The sequence below is a fragment of the Pan troglodytes genome, chromosome 4 (genome assembly GCF_028858775.2).
Source record: "Pan troglodytes isolate AG18354 chromosome 4, NHGRI_mPanTro3-v2.0_pri, whole genome shotgun sequence".
NCBI classification, from domain to species: domain Eukaryota; kingdom Metazoa; phylum Chordata; class Mammalia; order Primates; family Hominidae; genus Pan; species Pan troglodytes.
The window spans coordinates 168,831,623-168,855,577 of record NC_072402.2 but is presented as its reverse complement, the minus strand read 5'-3'; the positions used below and the strand labels follow the sequence as shown (position 1 = coordinate 168,855,577).

General features: G+C 36.9%; 1 protein-coding gene across 9 annotated transcripts in view; it reads right to left on the bottom strand.

The window, feature by feature from the left end:
• RANBP17 (RAN binding protein 17) overlaps positions 1-23,955 on the bottom strand; it is a 442,116-nt gene that overhangs the window by 102,860 nt on the left and 315,301 nt on the right. For all 9 annotated transcript variants that reach the window (XR_010157416.1, XM_001152068.6, XM_054684768.2 and 6 more), the window contains 3 exons: positions 19,309-19,372; positions 19,109-19,217; positions 3,412-3,515 (listed from right to left, as the gene is read on the bottom strand). Coding sequence is in view for 8 of the 9 variants with exons in the window: in XM_001152068.6 (XP_001152068.2) it covers positions 3,412-3,515; positions 19,109-19,217; positions 19,309-19,372 (277 nt within the window). In the remaining variant the exon portion in view is untranslated. The remainder of the gene's footprint in view (positions 1-3,411; positions 3,516-19,108; positions 19,218-19,308; positions 19,373-23,955) is intronic.

Below are 23,955 nucleotides of genomic sequence, written 5' to 3'. Positions count from 1 at the left end.
TCCTATAGTTGGTCAACACAAGATTGATCTGAAGAGTGACAGGCTCTTGTATTTTTAGTGAGGCTGTTTTGGGGAGTGGGATATGTCTGGGGATCTAACCCTATGGATTCCTTTTTGGGTAGTTAGGGAGAAACTGCTGAGTTCTTCAGTCTGCTGCATGGTGAACAGTTGTCTGTGTGCCAAGTGTGAGACGAATGGGCTGGGAAACAGCTGAAACGAGGCTCCTTCCACCCTGACCCCCAAAACAGGGTTTCTAATGGAAAGTCTCACAGACCCTTTACTGTAGTGGCACTACTGGGGGCAGCTATAATATTATCCTCATAATTCTACTATATAATAACAACAAAGAAAAAGAAGGTGAAGGGTCATTGTGCTTTGTCTTTAGAATTAAGATGGCTGTCTTCATCCTTACAGCATACTCTTAATTCTGAAGACACATCTTAATAACCTCTAAATAGTTCCAACAAAAGAGCCGTGTCAGAGGAATGAGCAGGCCCCAAGGTGTTTCAACTGGAGTGTTTTCATCTGCCTTTATTGCTCTATCCCTCTCCAGAATTAAGGCAATAACCTGTGATAAATTATTCAGGAACTGCTACAGGGATCAAAGCAAAATCATTCTGTTAAAGTGCTGTTTGCAACATTTGGCACTTAGTGCGAAAACTTTTAATGTGCGCATGCTGAAAATCAAGGATTTTAAATAATTTAACATTGTGGAGTTTTTACGAAAGGACTAAAGATAGCAGGTTCCTATTTAACTGCTTCTCTTTCTCTGAGAAGTTTTCATTCATTTTCCTTGAAACTGATGATGTCATGACCAAATCAAAAACGATGCATGAGTCAGGGGAGTACTGGACAATATTTTACCATGGACACAATTATAGGGGGAAACATACGTTTTGAAAGAGTACTCTAAAGCTAGGATTTGTCAGAGTATTTTTTCCTTTTCCCCTTTACTTTGAAGAGAAAAACCCAAGACAAAATTTCAATGTTTTCTTCAATTTTACTAAGAACAAGTAAGAAAATAAAGCTATAAATTTAACACTTTTGCTGCATTTCCTCCTCTCACAACTGTATTTCAATTTGGCAACACAGGTCCTTAATGTTTAAGTTTATCCTGAAATCTGCATTTGAAAATATCTATAAATAGGGAGTTAGAAAATGCTGGTAAGAGGTGCAAATTAAATGAATTTGGCAGTCCTGCGGCATTTTCATAGAGATATTTTAACAGCATCACCTCCTGTGGATTGGAATACTAAATACTTTATTGAAGAACAAAACAGAAATGTTTTTATCTCTAGTACTTGCAAAATGAAGTACCTGAAAGCACTTTTGCATGTATTATTTATTCATCGTCATAGAAAAATAGCCTTAACCTAATAAATTACATTTAAAAGTATTTAGTGCAAAAGTTTTGTTTATGATAAAGCAACAGATTTAGTTTTTTATCGGTAGCTTAAAGCACCAAGTTTTCTTTATACAAATTAGACAGATGGTGCTTACAGTAGAATTTACTAAAGGTCTGTCACAACAAATGCAGCCAAGCTGCATATTTAATCACTGCAGAATCTTGTCTACCTGCAGCTGCCAACTGCTAATCCAATTTCCCTGATAAATGTGGCAAGAGACACGATCAGCAATAAAGAGCATCTAACTCCATTTTCCTGCAGGGCGTCTTTTGATGAACATTTAGGACGGAAGCACGGAGTGCACTGTGTGGCCTTGGTTCGTGGCAGCTGCATGCATTCTGAGGCACAGTTCTCAGGTTACTCACTTAATTCTGCCACTATCATTACGTTGCTATTGATCTCAGTAGCTGTTGCCTACACAGCATTACTCTAGATGAAGCTGAATCAGGCAGTTATAATGCATCAAACTTGCTCAAAAGCCTGGAGATTTCCCCTTAATTACTTGTGATTTTATTTGCAAATACCGTTAAAGTGTAATCAAGCAGTCACTTTCCAGGGTCGTTAAGAACTTGCTGGTTTAGGGATATATCACTGGAACTCCATTAAAAATGACTCTAGGAAGATGGTTTCTATCAAACTAGATGGGATTACAACAAAATGGTCTTGGAATATAATGAAATCTTCAGATGAGACAGACGTAATTTTCATAAAGATGATGTTTTTCAACTTCACTGCTCCTTTTTGATAAAGGGCAGAAATAGCAACCTAAAAGCTGCAAAGATTTTGTTGGTCACTGAAAATATTTGGAAGACATCTAAAAGATACACCTAACCTGAGTGGAAACTCTGGCGAAGAATTTCAGGAAGACTATAAACACAAAGAGAATCTGTAAGATCCTTCTTTTGGTTTTAAAATTCTATAACTATAGCATGCTGATAAACATTAATTTCAAAAATTCTTTTAAATTAAGAGGTATAGCATTTGGCTGATTATTTTTTGGTAGAAGAATTACATAAAGATAATTATCAAAGGGCGTCATTTTTCTATTTGGCTTCTTACTGTTAGTTTTTTTGTTTTTGTTTTCTTTTTTTTTTGGTGAAGAGACACTATGCAAAAGATGGTTAATATTTCCAACATACTTCAAATAACTATGAAATATATGACTCAATTATCACCAACAAAGGTGTCTACATTCTCTGGAGTGCATTTATTAGTCTGTTAAAAATAATAATCAGTGTCAATTTATTTAATATTTCCCTGATACATTATAATTTCAGAAGATACTATTTCTATTTAGCAGTGCTTGTGCTTCCCATCCCCCTCCTTAAAATATGGGGCTGTTTTGTCACAGACAGCTTGCTACACTTAAGGATTTTACTAATAAAACATAATGTTGTCTTAGATATTATGACTGTTGCCACAGCTGAACTGACTTGTCAAATCAATCCTAATATGGCTCCCACAGGCACATAAAAACCTTATTTAGCTATCAGTTATCCTAATCACTTTGTTCCGTTTAAGAATGCAATACTTCAAGACCAGTTCCTATTTATACATATATGCCTAGCCATTTAATAAAGTCTTGATTTATATAAATTCTTGTTTAAAAAATATTTAGAGATGCAGTGTTTTAGTATGTGTATGTTTGTGCATTCCTCCATATAGATCTGTTGTAACATAACAGTGCAGGACAGATGAGGGAATAGGGGTGTTTAAAGTGGTGTACCCACAAGAAATATCCTATTAAAGATAGTAACTGCCAGAGGAAACAAATCTATGTCATCTTATCATGAACTGACTGTCCAAAACTATTTGCTGACCTCAAAGTCCATTTGTCTAAGAAACTAGAAAAATGCTTAAATAAAAGTAAAAATTAAAGACATGCAATTGGGAAAGCAGGTCTGAGGAGGCAAAGAGTACACACAGATATGCAAAGCCCTTTTCTGGATCTAGATATCCTAGAAAAAACAAAACTGTCATTCCTCATATTTGGAAACAAACCCACCTTTACATCTTCTTGTTTAAAGTTGTTGTTGAATATTTGTAATACTGTTTCAAAAGCAACTGTAAGAGGCAGCATGAAATTCTCAAATTCATCCTCATCTTCACCTATCAGAGAAACAAAAGGGTCACTACGGTTTAAAATGCATAGAATTGTACATTGTCCTCAGCAATGAGTGCTTCATTTAGGCTTAGAAATATTCCCGAGAAGGGGTCAGCCTGCATTCACATCCATGTCACATTTTGTACTTTTGCTCACTGAATATTCTGGTGTTTTGCCTTCTCTTTTGCACCAAATGAAATAGCAAAATTACTTACCAGCCATTTTTTTTTTTCCTGGTTCTTTAGTGGATCTAATAGACTCATGCCCCAGGCATCTCAGTCCTTTAGCTCCTAGGGCCCCTAGAGCTTCTCTAATGCCTCAAGGAAGACCACTTTCAAAGCCTCAGAGACGCAGTGTTTTTTTTTCCCCCTTCTCTTTGGGTGCCAAGGCCCTAAAGGGCTCATAGACTCAGGTGCCCAGATAGCTCTAAGTTATTATTCTCTTTTATTTATGTTCATTTTAATTAATTTATCAAATAAATGGCAGGGAAACTTTTATCTGCCAAAAAGGATGGGGTCCCTTATGGGTCATTTGGATTTTAAATACATTCTCCATGGGTACACTTCTTACACTAAGCTTCCTTTTTTTTCTCTTTTTTTTTAAATAGAGAAGAGGGAAAAGAGACATTTCCTATTAACTTTTTACTTTAAAGGTAGACTGCAGTTTCCTCAAGGATTCTGTCAAAGCAGAATCTTCACTTCACACATGGATATGCACAATTGATAATTTATATAGTATTCTTTTTCAAAAGGGGTTTCTTTTAAATGAGAGATTGAATTCACTCATTCATCCTAAGTCACAGGGAGCTACGAGCTGCACTCTACTGAAGAAACAGGCAGAGAAAGGTTAAGTGTCTTGCTTAAGGCGGAATACTTAGTTGGAGGTGGAACGACATGGTTCAGACCTCCTAATTTCTATTCTAACAGTAGAGTTTTTCAACAGAGTATTAGAGAGGAAATGAGCTCAGAGAAGGTCCTCAAAGTTTGGTCCTTGACCTGGGAGCATCAACATCACTTGTGAACTTGTTAGATGTAAATGCCCAGGTTCCATCCCAGATCTATTGAATCAGAAACTCTGGGGGTGGTTCCCAGCAATTTTGTTTTAATAGGCCCTCCAGATGATTCAGATGCCTGTGAATGTTCGAAAAACACTGGCATCTATAGTCATTTTTCAGACAAAGTAACGGAGGTCCTGGCAGGATCAAGATCTTTTGACTCTTAAGGAGTGGCTGATCTGGCTGACTCTAATCTTCTGTGATTTATCTCTTTCCTTCAATTTCACATTGTTTCAGGAGTACAACAGAATTGGGGACTTAGCCTTGTTACAAACAGATGCCAAAGGGCCAACAAATCTTTACTGGTGTGCCGTTCTAAACGAAGGTCAGTATCCTGAGTAAAGAGTAAGGCAGACCAAATTATAATCTCTTCTCTGTCAACTGGCTGTGTGACCAAGTAACTCCTCTTAGATACACTCTTCTCTGTTAACTGGTGATAACATAGACCTACACAGATGTTATTTTTCAAGGCCCAGGTGAAATAATATCTTTCCCAATGTCTAAGCTAAGCTTTCCTAAATCCCAATCAAGTTATCTCCCTTCTCCCTTTGGATTCCCATAGCATTTTGCCTGGCTTTTTTTGAGACGGAGTCTTGCTCTGTCATCCAGGCTGGAGTGCAGTGGCACGATCTCGGCTCACTGCAAGCTCTGCCTCTCAGGTCCACGCCATTCTCCTGCCTCAGCCTCCTGAGTTGCTAGGACTACAGGCGCCTGCCACAACGCCCGGCTAATTTTTTTGTATTTTTAGTAGAGATGGGGTTTCACCGTGTTAGCCAGGATGGTCTTGATCTCCTGACCTCGTGATCCGCCCGCCTCGGCCTCCCAAACTGCTGGGATTACAGATGTGAGCCACAGCGCCCGGCCGCCTGGCTCTTAACTATTGTACCGGTCTGCCTTGAATTGCAGATATTTAAGCATACATCTAATAATAGCAACAATAATACCACTTACATTATACCACAACTACCATCTGATCAGGGTTACTGCGGGAACTAAATGAGATAAAATTTATAAAGTATACATGTAAATTACTAGCTCTACTAGCTTACGCTGATAGTATCTTCAGATTAGCTTCTATGGCACTGAGACTGTGTATCTTTGAGTTTCTCAGTGAAGGAGAATTATGTAGGGCTCGGCAGTAAACAGGTCCAGGTGTCTGACTTTACCGTATATTATTTAACTTTGGATATTTTACTAATTACTCTGAGTCTCAGTTTCCTCATCTATAAAATAAGTATAAAAATACTTATCATTGAGGGTCACTGTGAAGATTAAATGTTATAATACATGGAAAACAGAAGATGCTCAATAAATATTAGTGGTGATACTAGCACTATAGTATTAGCACAGAATAGAGCCTGGCATTATTAGGGAAATACTGTGTTTAGATAAAAAGTAATTTCTCAATTAAGGTGAATTTTAGAACATCTTTATTTTCTTAACACTTGACATAGAATAATACAATAAATAATTGAAATATACATTATCAAATCCTAAATACATAAAATATATGCTCATTATACTTAAGCCATGTAATCTTACTCTTCTAAGATAAAATATTTTCTAAATGTGGAATTATTAATGAGAACAGTGGTAACTACCACTGCAGGCATGTAATGGTGCTAGAAAGAATGGATGCTTTGAAATTACAAAGTTTATCTAAGCTTAGCTGGGAGCAGTGGTGAATGCTTATAATCCTACCTACTTGGAAGCTGGGGTAGGAGGATCCCCTGGGCCCAGGAGTTTGAGACCAACCTGGGCAACATAGTGAGATCTCGTCTCTTAAAAAAAAGAAAAAAAGTTTATCTATGCTTGAATCCTGGCTCTGCCACTGTTAGCTGTCTGGTTTTGGATAAAGTAACTTTAGTCATCAAAGCCTTAGTGTGCTCACCTGTAATTAAGAGACATACTATTTACTTCATAAAGTTAGCCGTGAGAATTAAGTAAATGACAAAACATCTGTAACCACCCCCTCGCCCCATCCCCCCACTCAGTGTCTGGTACTTAATAAATGACAGCCATTAGCACTATTGTTGTCTTGAGTCTAACATGGACTTAGAGAGGTGATTACAGTAATCAAAAAAAGTATAACTGCAAGATTGCCAGCCCAGTGCCCTTCCTTTGGGAACAAAGTTTTCCAAGGTAAGGATGCTTGTTCAGAACAAAGACAAATTCAGACTTTTAACATTTCAACTCCTAACTTAATATTCTGAGCGACAGATAAAAAAACTTCCTGATTCCGTCTCTTTCTCCATTCAAATTTTAAGTCAAACAAGGATAGCAGGAGCACAAGAGACAAGCCACCAAAATGTGCAGGGAGAAGTCAAGGAGCAAATACTATAAATACAGTAATGTGAACAGCAATTCTACTTAACTGTCACTTCCTCAGAGAGGCCTTCCCTGACCACTCTATCTAAAATGGAATCACAGTTCCCCTCCCCCCACATCACTTTCCAACCCCATAACCTGCTTTACTTTTCTTATGGGACTTACTATACTGGCCATTCATTGACATATTTATTCATTTGTTGTTTATCCTATTAGGATGTAAGTTCCTTGGGAAGGAAATTGTTCTATTTCCATCATAGAGTATCCCCAGTGCCTTGAATAGGGTCTGACACTCAAGAAATATTTGTGGATTGACTAAATAACAGCTGTTATTCCTTGAGTGCTTATGCAGGCAATGGATTTGGTACTTTATTTGCTTAAAAAACACTTATGTGGCTCTTACTGTTTTCAAAGTACTGTTGCAAGTCATTACTGTTCAGAACAATCTCATGAAGTTGTACGATTTTCTTCATTTTACATGTGAGCAGAGAGACTCAAAGGAATTAGATAGCCTGCCCAACATCCTCCAGCTGGTAAATGTCAGTGAGCCAGGATTCCCAATCAGGTCTGCTTTACTCCCAAGCTCATGCTTTTCCAGGTCTCTGATAAGGTGGAAGGCATCAGAGATGGGGACTAATGTTATTGTCACAGAATCCTAAATTTGGAGCTGCATGAAGTCAGAAGAGAGTGAAGATCAGCCAGCTTGGTTCTGGTGAGGAAAATGGAATTCCTAGACAATCACTTGGGTTTAAAGTAGGCAAATATAAGACATTGGTGCATTATACTATAGAAATGTTTACGTTTTTAGTCAGCACTGTTCCTGTGATTGCAACGTGAAATGTTGTGCCACCAAAGCTGGAGAACTGGATATTGTTGTTTATATCATGCAAACAACTTTTACAACATTACTATTAGAGATTTTTCTAATCTGTATTACCATACAGGTATCATTTACTATTTCTGGTGCAAAAGGAGAAAACATGAGCTCACTCTCTTACAACTTCATATTCAAGTATGTAGTCATATATTTAGTGTTCCAAATGTATATATGATTATTTTATGAATAATAATTGAAGCTGTTAGTTTTTTTCTTAATAAGACAAAGGTGCAGAAACCAATGATTTGAAGGTAAAGTGCCAATTTATAGACTAATATTTTCATTGCCATCAGGAAAAGTAAATGTGAACATAACATTGTAAGTTCTCAGTCATGTATAGATAAAAATTATAAATTCCTTAGCTTTTAGGTAAAACCCAAAGCTAATCACCTCCACTGTGTCTCTGAGAATATGTTTAAACAGAAAGTTATTCATTTTGTAAGTTCTAAACATTTTTTTTCCTTCAGAGACATCACATTAAAATATAAGAGTAACTGTTTTAGTATGTTGGCTGGCAGATATTTTGTTTGTAGGACATGTCATTTATTATTTTGTACAATTTAAAACCTCCAGGGGTGGAAATGTAAAATGCTACAACCATTGTAATATGGTGTAGTCACTGTGGAAAACAGTTTGGCAGTTGCTTAAAAAATTAGAGTTGCCAGTTGACCCATCAATTTCACTCCTAGGTATCTACCCAAGAAAACTGTAAATATTTGTCCACACAAAAAGTTGTATGCAAATGCTCACAGCTGTATTATTTCATAATAACCAAAGGTAGAAAAAACTCAAATGTTCATCAACTAATGAATGGCTAAACAAAATATGGCACATCCAAACTATGGAATATTATTTAGCCATAAAAAGGAACAAAGTATTAATACATGCCAAAACATGAATGTGCCTTGAAAACATGCTAAGTGGAAGAGGCCAGATACAGAGGCCACAAATTGTATGATTCCATTTATATTAATGTCCAGAATAGACAAATCCATACAGACAGAAAACAGATTAGTGGTTTCCAGGGTTTGGGGGAGGGGAGAAGAGGAGCAATTACTTAATGGTACAGGGTTTTTGAGGGGGGTGATGAAAATGTTATAGAATTAGATAACGGTGATGGCTGCACAATTTTATGAATATTCTGAATATACTAAATACCAATGAATTACGTACTTTACAAAAGTGAATTTTATGGCATGTGAATCTAAAACAATAATACCAACAACAAAAATCTGGGTTTGCTCCCCCTCCAAAATGTACACAAAACAGTGAAACTTCTAATTTCCTTAAATTTGAATGCAAATAGCAGCTGGATTACTGGGGAGTTGGGGGAAGTGGGCAAGGAGAAGCAAGTAATAGAAATGATATGATAACTGTAAATGATGGTAGCCAACAGTTACTGAGGATTTACTGTATAAGTACTGTGTGAAACACTTTGACAATTGTGATAAATCAATATGGCAGGTAGAATACGAATAATTACCCTCTCAAAGATATCCATTCTAATTCTTGGAACCTGTGAGTATATTAGGTTATGTGATAAAGGGAAATTAAAGTTGCTAATCAACTGACTTTAAAACAGAAAAGTATTCTGGATTATCCAGGTGGGTCCAATGTAATCACAAGGATCCTTAAAAGTGCAAGAGGGAAGCAGAAGTCAAAGAACCACAAAGATGGCAGCATGGGAAGGATTTGGCCTGACGCTGCTGGAGAAAGGGAGGCCATGAGCCAAGGAAAGCAGGTGGTCTCTAGAAGCCACAAAAGGCAAACGAACAGATTCTTCCTTAGAGCCCTGCTGACACCTTGATTTTAGCTCGCTGAGACCCATTTGGACATCTGACCTCCAGGATTATAAAATAATACATTAGTATTGTTTAAGCTACTACCTTGTGGTAATTTGTTACAGCAATAATAACAGAAAACCAATATAGTCAGTAAAGGTCAGCTTCATTGCCAACCACCCCCACCCCCCATTTTCATCTGAAATACAACCTGGGGCACATGGCATCTAATTAAATTCATACAAAGTGCAAATCACTGAGTAGAAACCAAAATGCATTTCAAAGTAAATACCAATTAATGTGACACCCAATTTCTTTCCCCCTTTCTAATCACTCCAATGTGCATGGCTTATATACAAGACATATTCAATTTATTTCTGTAGGATTCAATTAGAATGTTTTATATTTCCATCCAAGAATCACATCCAACACCTTTGCAAGAAAGTAGGTGTAATGAAGCTCTGGTCCAAACTAAGGAAAATTAAGAGGAGAGATAAACAAGGAGACATAGGCACTGGGCGAAGAAAATAATCCATTCAAAACCAAGTAACAATGGGCAATCTCAGAAGAGCTGATGACTTCTGCAGGTCTAGGCCCAGATCATCTGCTATTTCCCAATGCTTCATTAAGATACCACTTCTAAGTTATATTACAGTAAAACTTTGAGAAATGTGCTTAACTGGCCCCTGAAACTTGGGCCACAATTTGGTTTTCATTTCAGTTTCCCTCTAAATTGCTTAGGAGTGCTAGCTAGTTTTGAAATGACCTGTGGCTTCAGGCAGGTCAGGATATTTTAGTATGTGTTGGGAAGTGTCATCAGATCTTACTTCCACAGGAAAATAATAGCCCTAAATATTGAAGGCAGAGTAGATGGCATTAAGAGAGCCAAACTTGCCTCATTTTGAGGTCCCAGCAGTAGTCAATGCTTCTTCTAATAGTGCACTCAATAAACGTTTCTTAATATTTTCTAAGATCTTGCTTTGTGATAGGAATTGCTCTAGGCCTTTTTATATATCTTTATCTTATTTAAACCACATGACAACTCTTCTACGTAGTTTTCTCCATTTAACAGAAGAGAAAACTGAGGTGCCCTTTAATTCTTCTCCCTAGGGAACCAGAGTGTTTATTTTAGTTCCCAGAAAAAAAATACACTGCCCACTGCAGACTATAGCTACCCATTTTCAAAGAATCCCACCCTAAAAGTCTCATCCATGAAACATCTCATTCCCTGGGGTGCTCTGGACTGTCTAGCCTCAAAACCAGGTAAGTTATTAAAACTGGATCTGGACTTAATGGGCTGCTTTCTGCCTACAGGGCCAGCTAATTAGTCTTAATTATCTCATTATAGATTTTAAGTATTTCCAGCTGCTTCTTTACCCCTTACTGCCCACTCCCCCATCCCCCCATGTCTATTTTTCAGATAATCTCTGCCAAGTCATGGACACAGTTGATACATTGATGTATTCTTCCTATCTATCAGCTATTTCTGATCAAGCCCCTCACTTGCTAAACCTTCCTGAGACATCCACCTCTGTGTTCCTTTATCCATGAGAAGAAATACGCTTTGGCCAATTATTAGGCATAAGAACAAATTTTAAAAACTACATTTGACTTTCACTCACCATCAAACTATAATATACCTATACAGCACAAACAATAAACATGCATCTATCTGTTTATTTCATAGACGCTTAGAAAGTAATCATTTCTCATTTTCTTTCACTGCCCCCAAGCCCCAAATCAATCATTCGGACCAAATAGTTCAAATAAAAATGAAGGAAAAAAGTTGTATTTCTCCACTGGTTGATAAGGTGAAAGATGAAGTAATAGTTTAGTAAAAGTGGATGAAAATATGTGGTCAGAGGGCTACTACTTACATGGCTGACCTTGGGCAGGTCATTTAATCTCTATGAACCTCAGTTTTCTTTTCTTTTTTTTTTTTTTTGAGACGGAGTCTTGCTCTGTCGCCCAGGCTGGAGTGCAGTGGCGCGATCTCGGCTCACTGCAAGCTCCGCCTCCCGGGTTCACGCCATTCTCCTGCCTCAGCCTCCCGAGTAGCTGGGACTACAGGGACCCGCCATGACGCCTGGCTAATTTTTTGTATTTTTAGTAGAGACAGGGTTTCACCATGTTAGCCAGGATGGTCTCGATCTCCTACCTCGTGATCCGCCTGCCTCGGCCTCCCAAAGTCCTGGGATTACAGGCGTGAGCCACTGCGCCCGGCCTCTGAACCTCAGTTTTCTAACAGATAAACAATGGAATAATACCTATTTAATGTGGGCAGGCAGATCAAAAAGGATCAAAAAGGATAAATGCCTATGAAAGTGGTGTATAAACTATATATTTTTAAACAAATGTTAACTATTATTAATAAAGAAAAGAAAAAAATTCCTTCCTCTGTGTTTTTATTTCTATCTTTAGTAGCTATTTCTAGAATACTCTTCCCTTGTTATTCAAGTCATTCGTCATTCAAAATTTCTTAAATTTAAGCTAGTGATATCTTCAGATGCCAATTACCTCTTATAAGCCAAAGTATATGGATACTGTGCTACCCTCACCCCTAAAGATAGAACTCTTTACATCCATAAACATCATTTTAATATTAGTATCCCCCTAGTAATTAAAAATATGACTGTTTCTTAGAGTTTAAATACCCGAGGAATGCATTGCTCACTCAAATCCTATCCACGTGCTTCTCATCTAAGTAGTACAACATAAGATGCAATTATGAAATGTCCAAGGAAAAATCAACCATTGGTGACACTGAGCACTTCCAAATTTGTGGCTGGTAAAAACTTAATTTGCAAATAATAATTTTGGTTCTTCACCAAATGAAAAGTGTTGTTATAGTGCCTTGCCACACCTACCCCCTTCAGTATTTGTCAACTAAATTCACCTGCATTCAAATGAAACAAAATAGAAGATTTTTATTTATTCAAGTATTTTATACTGAATAGCTCCCTGGAGGGTCTCCATTTACTGGCTCGGGTAATACTATCTTTCCTTTAGTTTATTAGATCGACCAAGTTAATTTTAAATAACCTAGGGAACTTGAAGTGATTCTTGGAAGGGCTAACATGCGTGCACATCTGGTTGGTCATCCATTTTTTTCTGCACGTGAAGGGATTTTCTGCATTCATTTTGATCATTTCTTCGAACACCAAAAAAACCTGCCAACATCTCTCACATGTTTTGAAACACCACTATTCTAATGATGAAATGCTTTCAATTCTGTTCTTTATGCAAGTGAACATTTTGTCTAGTTTAGCTAAAGCAATCCGATAAAATGGTACAACTGTTTATTGCCAACCACCCCCTGCCCCGCCGCCATTTTCATCTGAAATACAACCTGGGGCACATAGCATCTAATTAAATTCATACAAAGTGCAAATCACTGAGTAGAAACCAAAATGCATTTCAAAGTAAATACCAATTAATGTGACACCCAATTTCTTTCCCCCTTTCTAATCACTCTAATGTGCATGGCTTATACACAAGACATTTTCAATTTATTTTTGTAGGATTCAATTAGAATGTTTTGTATTTCCATCCAAGAATCACATCCAACACTTTTGCAAGAAAGTAGGTGTTTTTTTTTTCTGTGATTCTTATCCCCACTCCCACTCTCCAAAATCAGTGATATAAAAAGTTTGTCTTCTTTTTTTTTAATTTGAGGAGGATCCTCATTATCTAATGTTTTTATTTTTTTCATTTAATATATGAATCTATGCTGCTCTTGACAACAGCACTATCTTTTTCTTCCTTGTTTCCATGACAATGAACACACAATAGAAAACTATCAAGCCATATATACAGAAATTCTGACAGCCATGTTCCAGTCAACCTAGTTTGTGAGACAAGGCTTCAAATAATAAAAACTGTGTTCAACAACGCTCAACAAATCATCGTCTATAAAGTAATAACACTCTGAACAGAGAGCAACAAGAGACTAATCGGGCACAAGAGTGGCCAAGTGTAGCTAATCACTTGTGAAAGTAATCAGCCACTTGATTTGTTTTGTCTTGGAGAGGCCAATGATCAGAGCTACTTCCAGAAAGAACCTGGCAGCCAGAGCTGATTCCAGGAGCCACAATGACGGTGTCTTGGTTACTGTATACTTGTTTGTCATTCATTCAACAAGCATTTACTGAGCATCTGCAATGTAAAGACCCTGACTGGTGCTAGAAAAATATAAAAAAGATAGTCCATACCTTGAAGGTGCCCAACATAATTTTGGGAAGAAGAATAACTCCAGTTTTTAACAAAAGAAAGCAGCTCTGGTAGTTTACACAACAAATCATACTTGATGCTTTTAATCATAACTTGATGCTTATCACATACATTTCATTATTTTAAAAAGTAAAAATTACTGATAAATAAGGAAGGAGTTTCTTTTCAAACATGTGGAAGTTCTATGAGGGTAGCTACTATGATTTTAAATTTTATTTATATCCAGATTCAACTGACTTATATTGAGCACCTACCATGCACCAAGCACTTCCACCATAGCCTCTTTCTGTTTCTCTCAAGGTGTCTAAAAAGTGCTTGTAATGCAACAGATATTTACATTTAAAAAAACACTTTGAACTAAAAATGTGAATTTATTCTTTATACTGTTATGGGTTAAGTATTTCAAAGGAATAGAATCCTGGGTAAACTAATAAAATCCAATTATTCAAATTATATGTGTTTATTTCAGTTTCTCATACCTCATAGTTTACATTAAGCAATACTAAATAAGAGCAAATTTGCTTTCCAAAAAGTGTGCAATGTCTTTCTGGGCATCATCATGAATATCAATTATCAATGCAGTAATAAGTACAGTAGTACTGAGAATACAGAGTTGGGGCTGTGTGCAGGCTCCGATAGTGCTATCCTGTTGTTTAACCTACCACAGATACATAGTGGTTTCCCTATCTGTGATGACCATATCAAAAAGGAAATGTTAACCCATTCCATTTCCAGGTTCTGAAAATGTGAGTGACACGGACCTAGTTTTAAAAACTCTCCTCCAGATACTTCTCTTTTTGGTCTCCCCACTTCTTTCACTCTGTGTGACAGTGTTATTAAAAGAGCATTTTTAAGGCCTGGGAAATAAATTAAGTCCGGACAAATGTTTCAAGGTCTCTTTAATGCTTGGACAACTGGGAAAGCAAGAAGACAAGCTCCTTGAGGCCAGGACCCAGTATGCCTGATTCATCTTTGTCTTGCCCTCAGAGTTTAGCACACTGTGCTTTCTAAATGATTGTCAAGGGCAATGACACAGTCTGGGGCTGCGCCTCTTCTCACCAACACAGCAGCCAAGAGGTAAAATAGGCCAGGATGCAGTACGAAAAGCTGTCACTCAGTTACATCTCCCACTTGCCTAAGGTAGCAGATGATAGGGTTTTGCATGCCTGGTTTACGCTCTTCAAATATTTATAGATAGTTCTCTTTGCCTCCAGCCCTAGTTGTCACTTAGCCAAGTTATACATACATGGTTCTTTTAATCTTTCCTTAGAAATCAATCCCACTAAGCTCTTTAATCATTCTAGTTGCATGTCTCTCAACTTTTTGGCAGTTTGTCTTTCTGGTGATTTAGTCTGTGGAAAAGCATGAAAAAAAAGCATGAAACATAGAGGGGTGTAGTCCCCTTTCCATTTAAAAATTCAATGCCTTTTATGGGCAAAAAAATTATTTTTCTTCTGTTTGTATGAACACATTTTAAAAAATTCATATTTAAGTTGATGTAGTAATAGACTTCAAGAGAAACAAAGAAAAAAGTATTATTGGTATTGTCTAAGGATGATATTGTCACTGACTGAACCCTCTCATGTATAACTGGTCTAACCTGCAGTACTCAAATATGAGAAATGGGAGTCTAGAGTAACATGGTCACTACAAAGAAGCTTAAGTACCCATCCTAAGGTACTGCCTATCTGTAAATACTTCTCACTAACTTTAGCTTTTTAGTAACAAATTTTAAAAATAAGTTAATTTTTACCATTATAAACGTAATACACTAAAAAAATTCAAATGATCAGAAATAGAAAAAATTACCTACATGCTATAACCCAAAGTCGACATTTAGCATTTTTAATTATTTTTTAAATTTACAGATAAAATTTTATGTTATTTATTGTATACAACATGTTTTGAAGTATATAGACAGGCATACCTTGTTTTATTGTGCTTCACAGATACCACACTTCTTTTTTTTTTAAACAAATTAAAGATTTGTGGCAAACCTGAGTCGAACAATTCTATTGGCATCATTCTGCCAACATCATGAAACTACTTCATGTTTCTGGGCCACATTTTGATAATTTTCCTAATATTTCAAACTTTTTTCATTATTATTATATCTGTTATGGTAATCTGTGCCCTTTGATGTTATTATTGTAACTGTTGTGGGGCACCACAAATTGTGCCCTTACAGGGTAGCCAACTTAATTGATAAATATTATGTATGCTGACTGCTCCACAAACCGGCCATTCCTTTGTATCTCTCCATCTTCTCAGGCCTCTCTATTTTCTGAGACACAACAATATTGATATTAGGCCAATTAATAACCCTGTGATGGCCTCCAAGTATTCACGTGAAAGGAAGAGTTACACGTCTCTCACTTTAAATCAAAAGCTGGAAATGATTAACCTTAGTGAGAAAGACATGTCAAAAGCTTTAATAGGTCAAACGCTGGGTCTCCTGCACCAGTTAGCCAGGTGATGAATGCAAAGGAAAAATTATTGAAGAAAATTAAAGTGATTAAATTAAAATGCCAGCAAAAACACACAATGAGAAAGTGAAACAACCCTATTGCTGATATAAAGAAAGTTTCACTCGTCTGTATAGAAAATCATACCAGTGATAACATTTCCTAAGCCAAAGCCTAATGTGAAGCAAGGCCCTAACTCTATTCTATGAAAGCTGAGAGGTGAGGAAGTTGCAGAAGAAAAGTTGGAAGCTAGCAGAGGTTGGTTCATGAGGTTTAAGGAAAGATGATGCCTCCATAACCTAAGAGTGCAAGGTGAAGCAGCCAAGTGCTGATGGAGAAGCTGCAGTGAGTTATACTGAAGATCTAGCTAAGACCATTGATGAAAGTGGCTGCACTAAACAGATTTTCAATGTAGATGAAACAGCCTTTCATTGGAAGAAGATACCATCTAGGACTTTCATAGCTACAGAGGAGAGGTCAATGTCTGGCTTCAAAGCTTCAAAGACCAGGCTGACTCTCTCATTAGGGGCTAATGCTGATGGTGACTTGAAGTTGATGCCAGTGCCCATTTGCCATTTTGAAAATCCTAGGGTCCTTAAGAATTATGCTAAAATCTACTCTGCCTGTGCTCTAGAAATAGAGCAACAAAGCCTGGATGACAGCACATCTGTTTACAGCATGGTTTACTGAAAATTTTAAGCCCACTGTTGAAGCCTACTGCTCAGAAAAAAAGATTTTGTAAGGCTCTAAGCTGCCACAGATAGTGATTCCTCTGATGAATCTGAGAAAAGTAAATTGAAAACCTTCTGGAAAGGACTCACCATTCTGGATACCACTAAGAACATTTGTTATTCGGTGGGGAGGTCATAATATCAACATTAACAGGAATTTGGAAGAAGTTGATTCCAACTCTCATGGACGACTCTGAGGGGTTCAAGACTTCAGGGCAGGAAGTAACTGCAGATGTGATTTAAATAGCAAGAGACCTATAATTAGAAGTGGAGCCTGAAGATGTGACTGAATTGCTCCAGTCTCATGAAAAAACTTGAATGGATGAGGAGTTGCTTCTTCTGGATGACCAAAAGTGGTGTCTTCAGATGGAATCTACTTGTGGTAAAGATGCTGTGAACATTGTTGAAGTAACAAAAGATTTAGAATATGACATAACCTTAGTTGATAAAGTGGCAGCAGAGTTTGAGAGGACTGACTCCAGTTTTTAAAGAAGTTCTCCTGTGGGTCAAATGCTAACAAACAGCATTGTATGCTACAGAGAAATCTTTTGTGAAAGGAAGTCAATTGATGCAGCAAATTTCATTGTCGTCTTCTTTTAAGAAATTGCCACAGCCACCTCAACCTTTGGCAACTACTTTGATCAGTCAGCAGCCATCAATATCGAGGCCAGACCTTCCACCAGGAAAAAGATTACAACACATTGAAAGCTCAGATGTTTGCTAGAATTTTTTAGCAATAAAATATTTTATTTATTTTTATTGTTTTTTGAGATGGAGTTCTGTTCTTGTTGCCCAGGCTGGAGTGCAGTGGCACGATGTCGACTCACTGCAACCTCTACCTCCTGGGTTCAAGCAATTCTCCTGCCTTAGCCTCCCAAGTAGCTGGGATTACAAGGTATTTGCCACCATGCCTGGCTAATTTTGTATTTTTCGTAGAGACAGGGTTTCACCATGTTGGTCAGGCTGGTCTCGAACTCCTGACCTCAGGTGATCCACCCGCCTCAGCCTCCCAAAGTGCTGGGATTACAGGTGTGAGCCACCGCACCTGGCCGCAATAAAGTATTTTAAATTAAGATATGTACATTGTATCTACATCATGACATTACACACTTAATAGACTACAGTACAGTAAGTTTAACTTTTATATACACTAGAAAACAAAAATGGTGTGACTTGCTTTATTGTATCACTTTATCATGATGGTCTGGAACTAAACCTGCAATATATTTGAGGTACATATGTATGATGTAGAGTAACTAAATCTAACTAATTGACAAATGCATTACCTCTATAGTTACCATTTTTGTGGTGAGAACCCTTAACATCCATTCTCTTAGCATTTTTCAAGAATACAATATATTATTAACTATAGTCACCATCTACGTACAACAGATCTCTTATTCTTTCTACCTGAAACTTTGTATCTTTTGACCAGCATCACCTCAAAGTCCTCAGCTCTTAGTAACCACCATTCTACTCTCTAGTTCTATGAGATCAACTTTTTTAGATTTCACATATGAGTGATATCATATAGTATTTGTCCTCTGTGCCTGGCTTATTTCACTTAACATAGTACCCTCCAGGTTCATCCACACTGTGGCAAATGGCAGACATTTTTCCTTTTTTATGGCTGAATAGTATCCCACTGTGTATATATACCACATTTTCTTTATCCATTCATCTGTGGATGGACACTTAGGTTGATTCCATATATCCTGGCTATTGTGAATAACGATGCAATAAACATATGGGAATGCAACTATTCCCATATGCAATAAACATATGGGAATGCAATAAACATATGGGAATGCAATAATCTAGCAATAATCTAGATTATTCCTAGATTCATAGCAGTAAAATTAATGTGTCAAAGGATAGGCAGAAAGTAAGCTGTGAGGTAAAAAATCAGTGCAAGTGTTATGTGAAGTGAAAAATGCCACCTTAAGTACAAATATTTGTCTTTTGGCTCTAATGCTAACAAGTGAACACTCAAATCTTAGAAGGTTGTAGAAAACTGTCAGAAGACGCTAATTCTAATAAGTTAAATGTTGTACCCACTAGTACTCCACTTCTTTATTCACACAAGTATATTGCTGATCCCTTATTAATTGAGTTTAAATTCTTAACCTTACCTAGATCTACCATCAGAAGGCGAGTGAGCGCTGTGTAGAAGGTTGTTCGACACCTGAAGTCGCTGAGACTATGATTGTCACTGATGCCAAGAAAAGGGAAGTGTTCACTCTAATGAAAGCAAAAGAGTAATCCAAGTTACTAACACTTTACCTCAACTATTTGTAAAATGCTATTCATTAATTAAAGAAATAAGACTTACCGTGTGGTTTTTTAGCATGAATTTCACAGCATCTATCTTCACAAGTTTTTTTAAAAGGATATAAGTAATAGAAGTTAAGGAATCTAAGGAAATATATTTGTAATATCAGTATGTAATAAATCACAAAGTAACAGTGAACTGTAGTGGCATCAATTTCTACTTATAAAAAAATATAATTTCTAAAGAGCATTCCTATAGAAACGTCTTTCCTTCTGTTAAGAATGATAATCTATTATTAACCAATGCAATTACTTTTTCTATCTTATACATATTCTAGTTATGGAAAGAAAGAATGAATTTTATAATTAAGACAAGAACTCCTTTACTATTAAAGTCTTGATAGTGGAAAATTAAAACTGACCCCTTTTTATATTTTGGGTGTAACTTACGAACTTCTACTTACTTAATGTTATTTCATAATGAAATAATTATAAAAGACCCATAATAGGCTATCAAAAAAGAGAAAATTATTCAATTCTAAGAAATAGTGAGCTCTCTTGGTAGAAACCTAAGATCAGAATATAATTAGGAGGATATAGCAGACTGCCTGTCATCAAGTATAGAAGGACAGCTTAAAGGAACTAATATTTCTCAAGTGCCTAGTACGTAAAAGGCATTTCCATATGTTAATTCACCTAATCTTCACAATTACACTTTTAAGTATTATTTATTATTATTAGTCCATAAATAATGAAACAGGAGCTAAGAGAAATTAAGTTGCTTGCCCAAGATTATACAGCCATGGATTGACAGTGCTGAGATTTGAACTGTAGTTTGGTTCCAAAGGCCATGTTCTTTCTGCTGTACCACATTATCATCTGAACAGTTCAACTTAGAAGGAGCATAAAGTTAAGAAATCGGAAACATGAATACAAGGACTAAATAATTTCAGGTATGATGTGGATTCTAAACACATCTAGTCAGTATGCAAATACCCTCTTCTCTTACTCTACCATAGTCATGTGTTTTCTGCCACAGCTAGAGCATCTCTCGGCCATTCCCTAATACCTACTCATGCCTTTCTTGAAGGCTGTAATAATCTTATGTGGCTCCATTGATGTTACAAGGAAAATACTGGCTTTCTTTTTCCTTCACATCATCTCCAAATACATGCCTCAGTCTATTGCCTCTGCACAGGGGCACTGAAAAGCATAATTCTAAATGTTAGTCACTCAGGCATGGGTATCAAAGAGTGGAAAACACATTGGAACATGAGTCAGGAGACCTAGGCTTGACTATACCAGTCAATGAATCCAAGTAATAAACTTAGCCTGTCTCAGCCTTAGTTTCCCTTTCCAAGAAATGAGGATGAAACCTATGCCCAAGCTACCTTACGGGATTGTTTTGAGGATCAGATAATGCAAATGTCTTTGCCAATTATCAATCACGGAAAAAGAAAGATGCAGAGAATTCACACAACGTGTGCAACTTGCAAGGCTAATTTTCACAATTCCATGAGATAGGTAGCACATCACTTATATTTTTCAGGTAAGGAAATAAACTAAAAAAAATTAAATAATTTTTCAAAAGATAAACAATTAGTATGATTTATACTCAAGTTCCTCTGATTCCAAAGCAACCAGTCCAGTTGCATATGAAGCATGTATGTTTGGCTTAGCCATATACCTGCTTATTTAAAATATACATCTACATTTCAGCATGTATCTGTATTAGACAGTAAACTTTCTAAGGGCAGGGACTACATCCATGGATTTTCCCTATTGCACTGCTCTCAGCAGGTGCTCAGTGCACTGTGTTTTTCTTTTTTTTTTTTTGAGACAGACTCTTCGCTCTGTCGCCCAGGCTGGAGTGCAGTGGCGTGGTCTCAGCTCACTGCAACCTCTTCCTGCCCAGGTTCAAGTGATTCTCCTGCCTCAGCCTCCCGAGTAGCCAGGACTACAGTCATGGGCCACCACGCCCGGCTAATTTTTTGTATTTTTAGTAGGGATGGGGTTTCACTACGTTGGTCATGCTGGTCTTGAACTCCTGACCTCAAGTGATCCACCGTGCCTGGCCACAAAGCACTGGGTTTTTCTGGCAGGCTGCAGGGCAACAAGATCAAGGCTGTCAGGTAGCAAGTTTTTCCTTGCCTCCAAAGATGCAGATTTGATGATTATTCCTAGTGTCAGTCACTGGGCTGAAGACCTGCCACTCAAACTTCACTCAGTTAAACTGGGGTGGGATCAATAGACTTAGAAATATCTTAAGTAATTACCAAATAGAATTCTCTTAAAATTGTGAAGTTAAAAGTGACAGGGTCTATGGGTAATAAGAATGCTGCCATTAATAGGAATCTTCCTGTCAGTGCTGTTAATAAACAGCAAGTCATGTTTTGACAATAGAATATTTATGAAAGCAATAAACAGAACATTCACAGGAAGAATCTCATCTGTCAAAGACACATTTTCTGCAGAACGGCATCTGTGCACTTTGTACCAAGGCCAGCCTCACTGCCTTTTAATTACATTCTAAAGGAAAAAATGATTAAGAATTTTTACATTTTTCAATAAAGAAAAAAATGAGAGTTCATCTGAATATTTATGTTATCTTATAGAAATCCAATTCAAAGCTAGTTCTGGCTCTTAAGTGGGTCTGTAATGTTAAAAAAGGCAAATGAACCCATCATCTTTATGATCTTTACACTCTGATCTTATTCTTCTCTAAGAGACTAGGGTTCTTCTGAGTTGTGCCATTTTGGCTGGGTGGAGCACTAGATAAATTATGGCAACACTAGGTTAGATTTCAGAGGTCTATTCAAAACACCTCTTAGCGTAAATCTGGTAATGGTGGTAACAGTAACAGTAGCAACAGTACTAGAAGTCTTGAGAGTAACATTAATATAGGAAATGTCACACATGGAACATGTCAACAGAAGAGTCACGATTCAAATCCAGATCTGTCTGACTCTAAAACATAGGGTCTTTTCACTAGGCTATATCAGATCCATTTGATTTTAAAGAGGCTAGTTCTCCTCCAGAGATCATTTGCTTCTTGAAATACAATTGAAATTGGAATCAGGTCCCAGAAGGGACAGGGAAACATTTTATTTTAGGAGGGACCAATTCATTAACGAGCCAGCATCACATCCAGGATTGAGCAAACTCTATAGTCTGGCTGGCAGTAACCCATTAAACTAAATTCTCAGAAAATCCCTGTCTCTAGCCATGTGGTTATGAAAACATTGAAGAGGGTGAAGACAGTCTTATTGATAGCTAGGATGACACATGAAGAAAAACAAGAAAAGAATCTCATAGATGGCTGAAAATTCTGAAAATCTATATCTTTTGAAAAGGAGGATACTAAATTGAGAATGAACTGCTTTCTTAGGTTACAGGACTACTACACAATTCAGTAGCTGCTTGACACAGTAACACCAAGTATGACTTCAATTCACAGTACCAGGCCTTTTCTGAGTATTTACCCCATTTCATCAAATCTAAAACACCACTGATTGTAAAACAAAAAAACCACTATAATATGTACTACTAAGAAAAAGTACTTAAAAATACCATCAATTATAAGATATATCCTATTTACAAAAGTGTAAAGACGTGAAAAAATCTCATTTAGAATTATATTAGTGTACTAGATACATGATATTCACTAAGTACAAGAGAGTGGGTAATCATACTGAATCTGGGCAAATATTTAAAAGTCATACATGTTCATAGACACTTTTTGCAGACAGAGTTAGATCCTGATGAAAGAAGAAAGTTCACAGATGACAATATTACATGTCAGAAATTGCTGTACTTAGGTTATATGCACAAAGTATAGTAACTGAAATGTAAGTTTAGTTATCTCAAAAGTGGAATTTTGCTCATGAACCCTACTAGACACACACACAGACACACACATACACACACACAGACAAAATTCCTTTTAAGCAAATATAAAGAAAAGAATAGGAGGAAGAACTACCCATTATACAAGTACTGAGGGAGACTATATAGGCCAAAAACTATACTAATTAGTTATCCTCATATGATACCTGGCCATTTCTGATAAGTTGGGTAATAACATCAATATTTATTCACAAGATGGACTAAAGACTTAAACATAAGACCTAAAACCATAAAAACCCTAGAAGAAAACCTAGGCAATACCATTCAGGACATAGGCATGGGCAAAGACTTCATGACTAAAACATCAAAAGTAATGGCAACAAAAGCCAAAATTGACAAATGGGATCTAACTAAATGAAAGAGCTTCTGCACAGCCAAAGAAACTGTCATCAGAGTGAACAGGCAACCTACAGAATGAGAGAAAAATGTTTGCAATCTATCCATCTGATGAAGGGCTAATATCCAGAATCTACAAGGAACTTAAACAAATTTACAAGAAAAAAACAAACAACCCCATCAAAAAGTGGGCAAAGGATAGGAACAGACACTTCTCAAAAGAAGACATTTATGCAGCCAACAACCATATGAAAAAAAGCTTATCATTACTGGTCATTAGAGAAATGCAAATCAAAACCACAATGAGATACCATCTCATGCCAGTTAGAATGGTGATCATTAAAAAGTCAGGAAACAACAGATGCTGGCAAGGCTGTGGAGAAATAGGAATGCCTTTATACTGTTGGTGGGAGTGTAAACTAGTTCAACCATTGTGGAAGACAGTGTGGCAATTCCTCAAGGATCT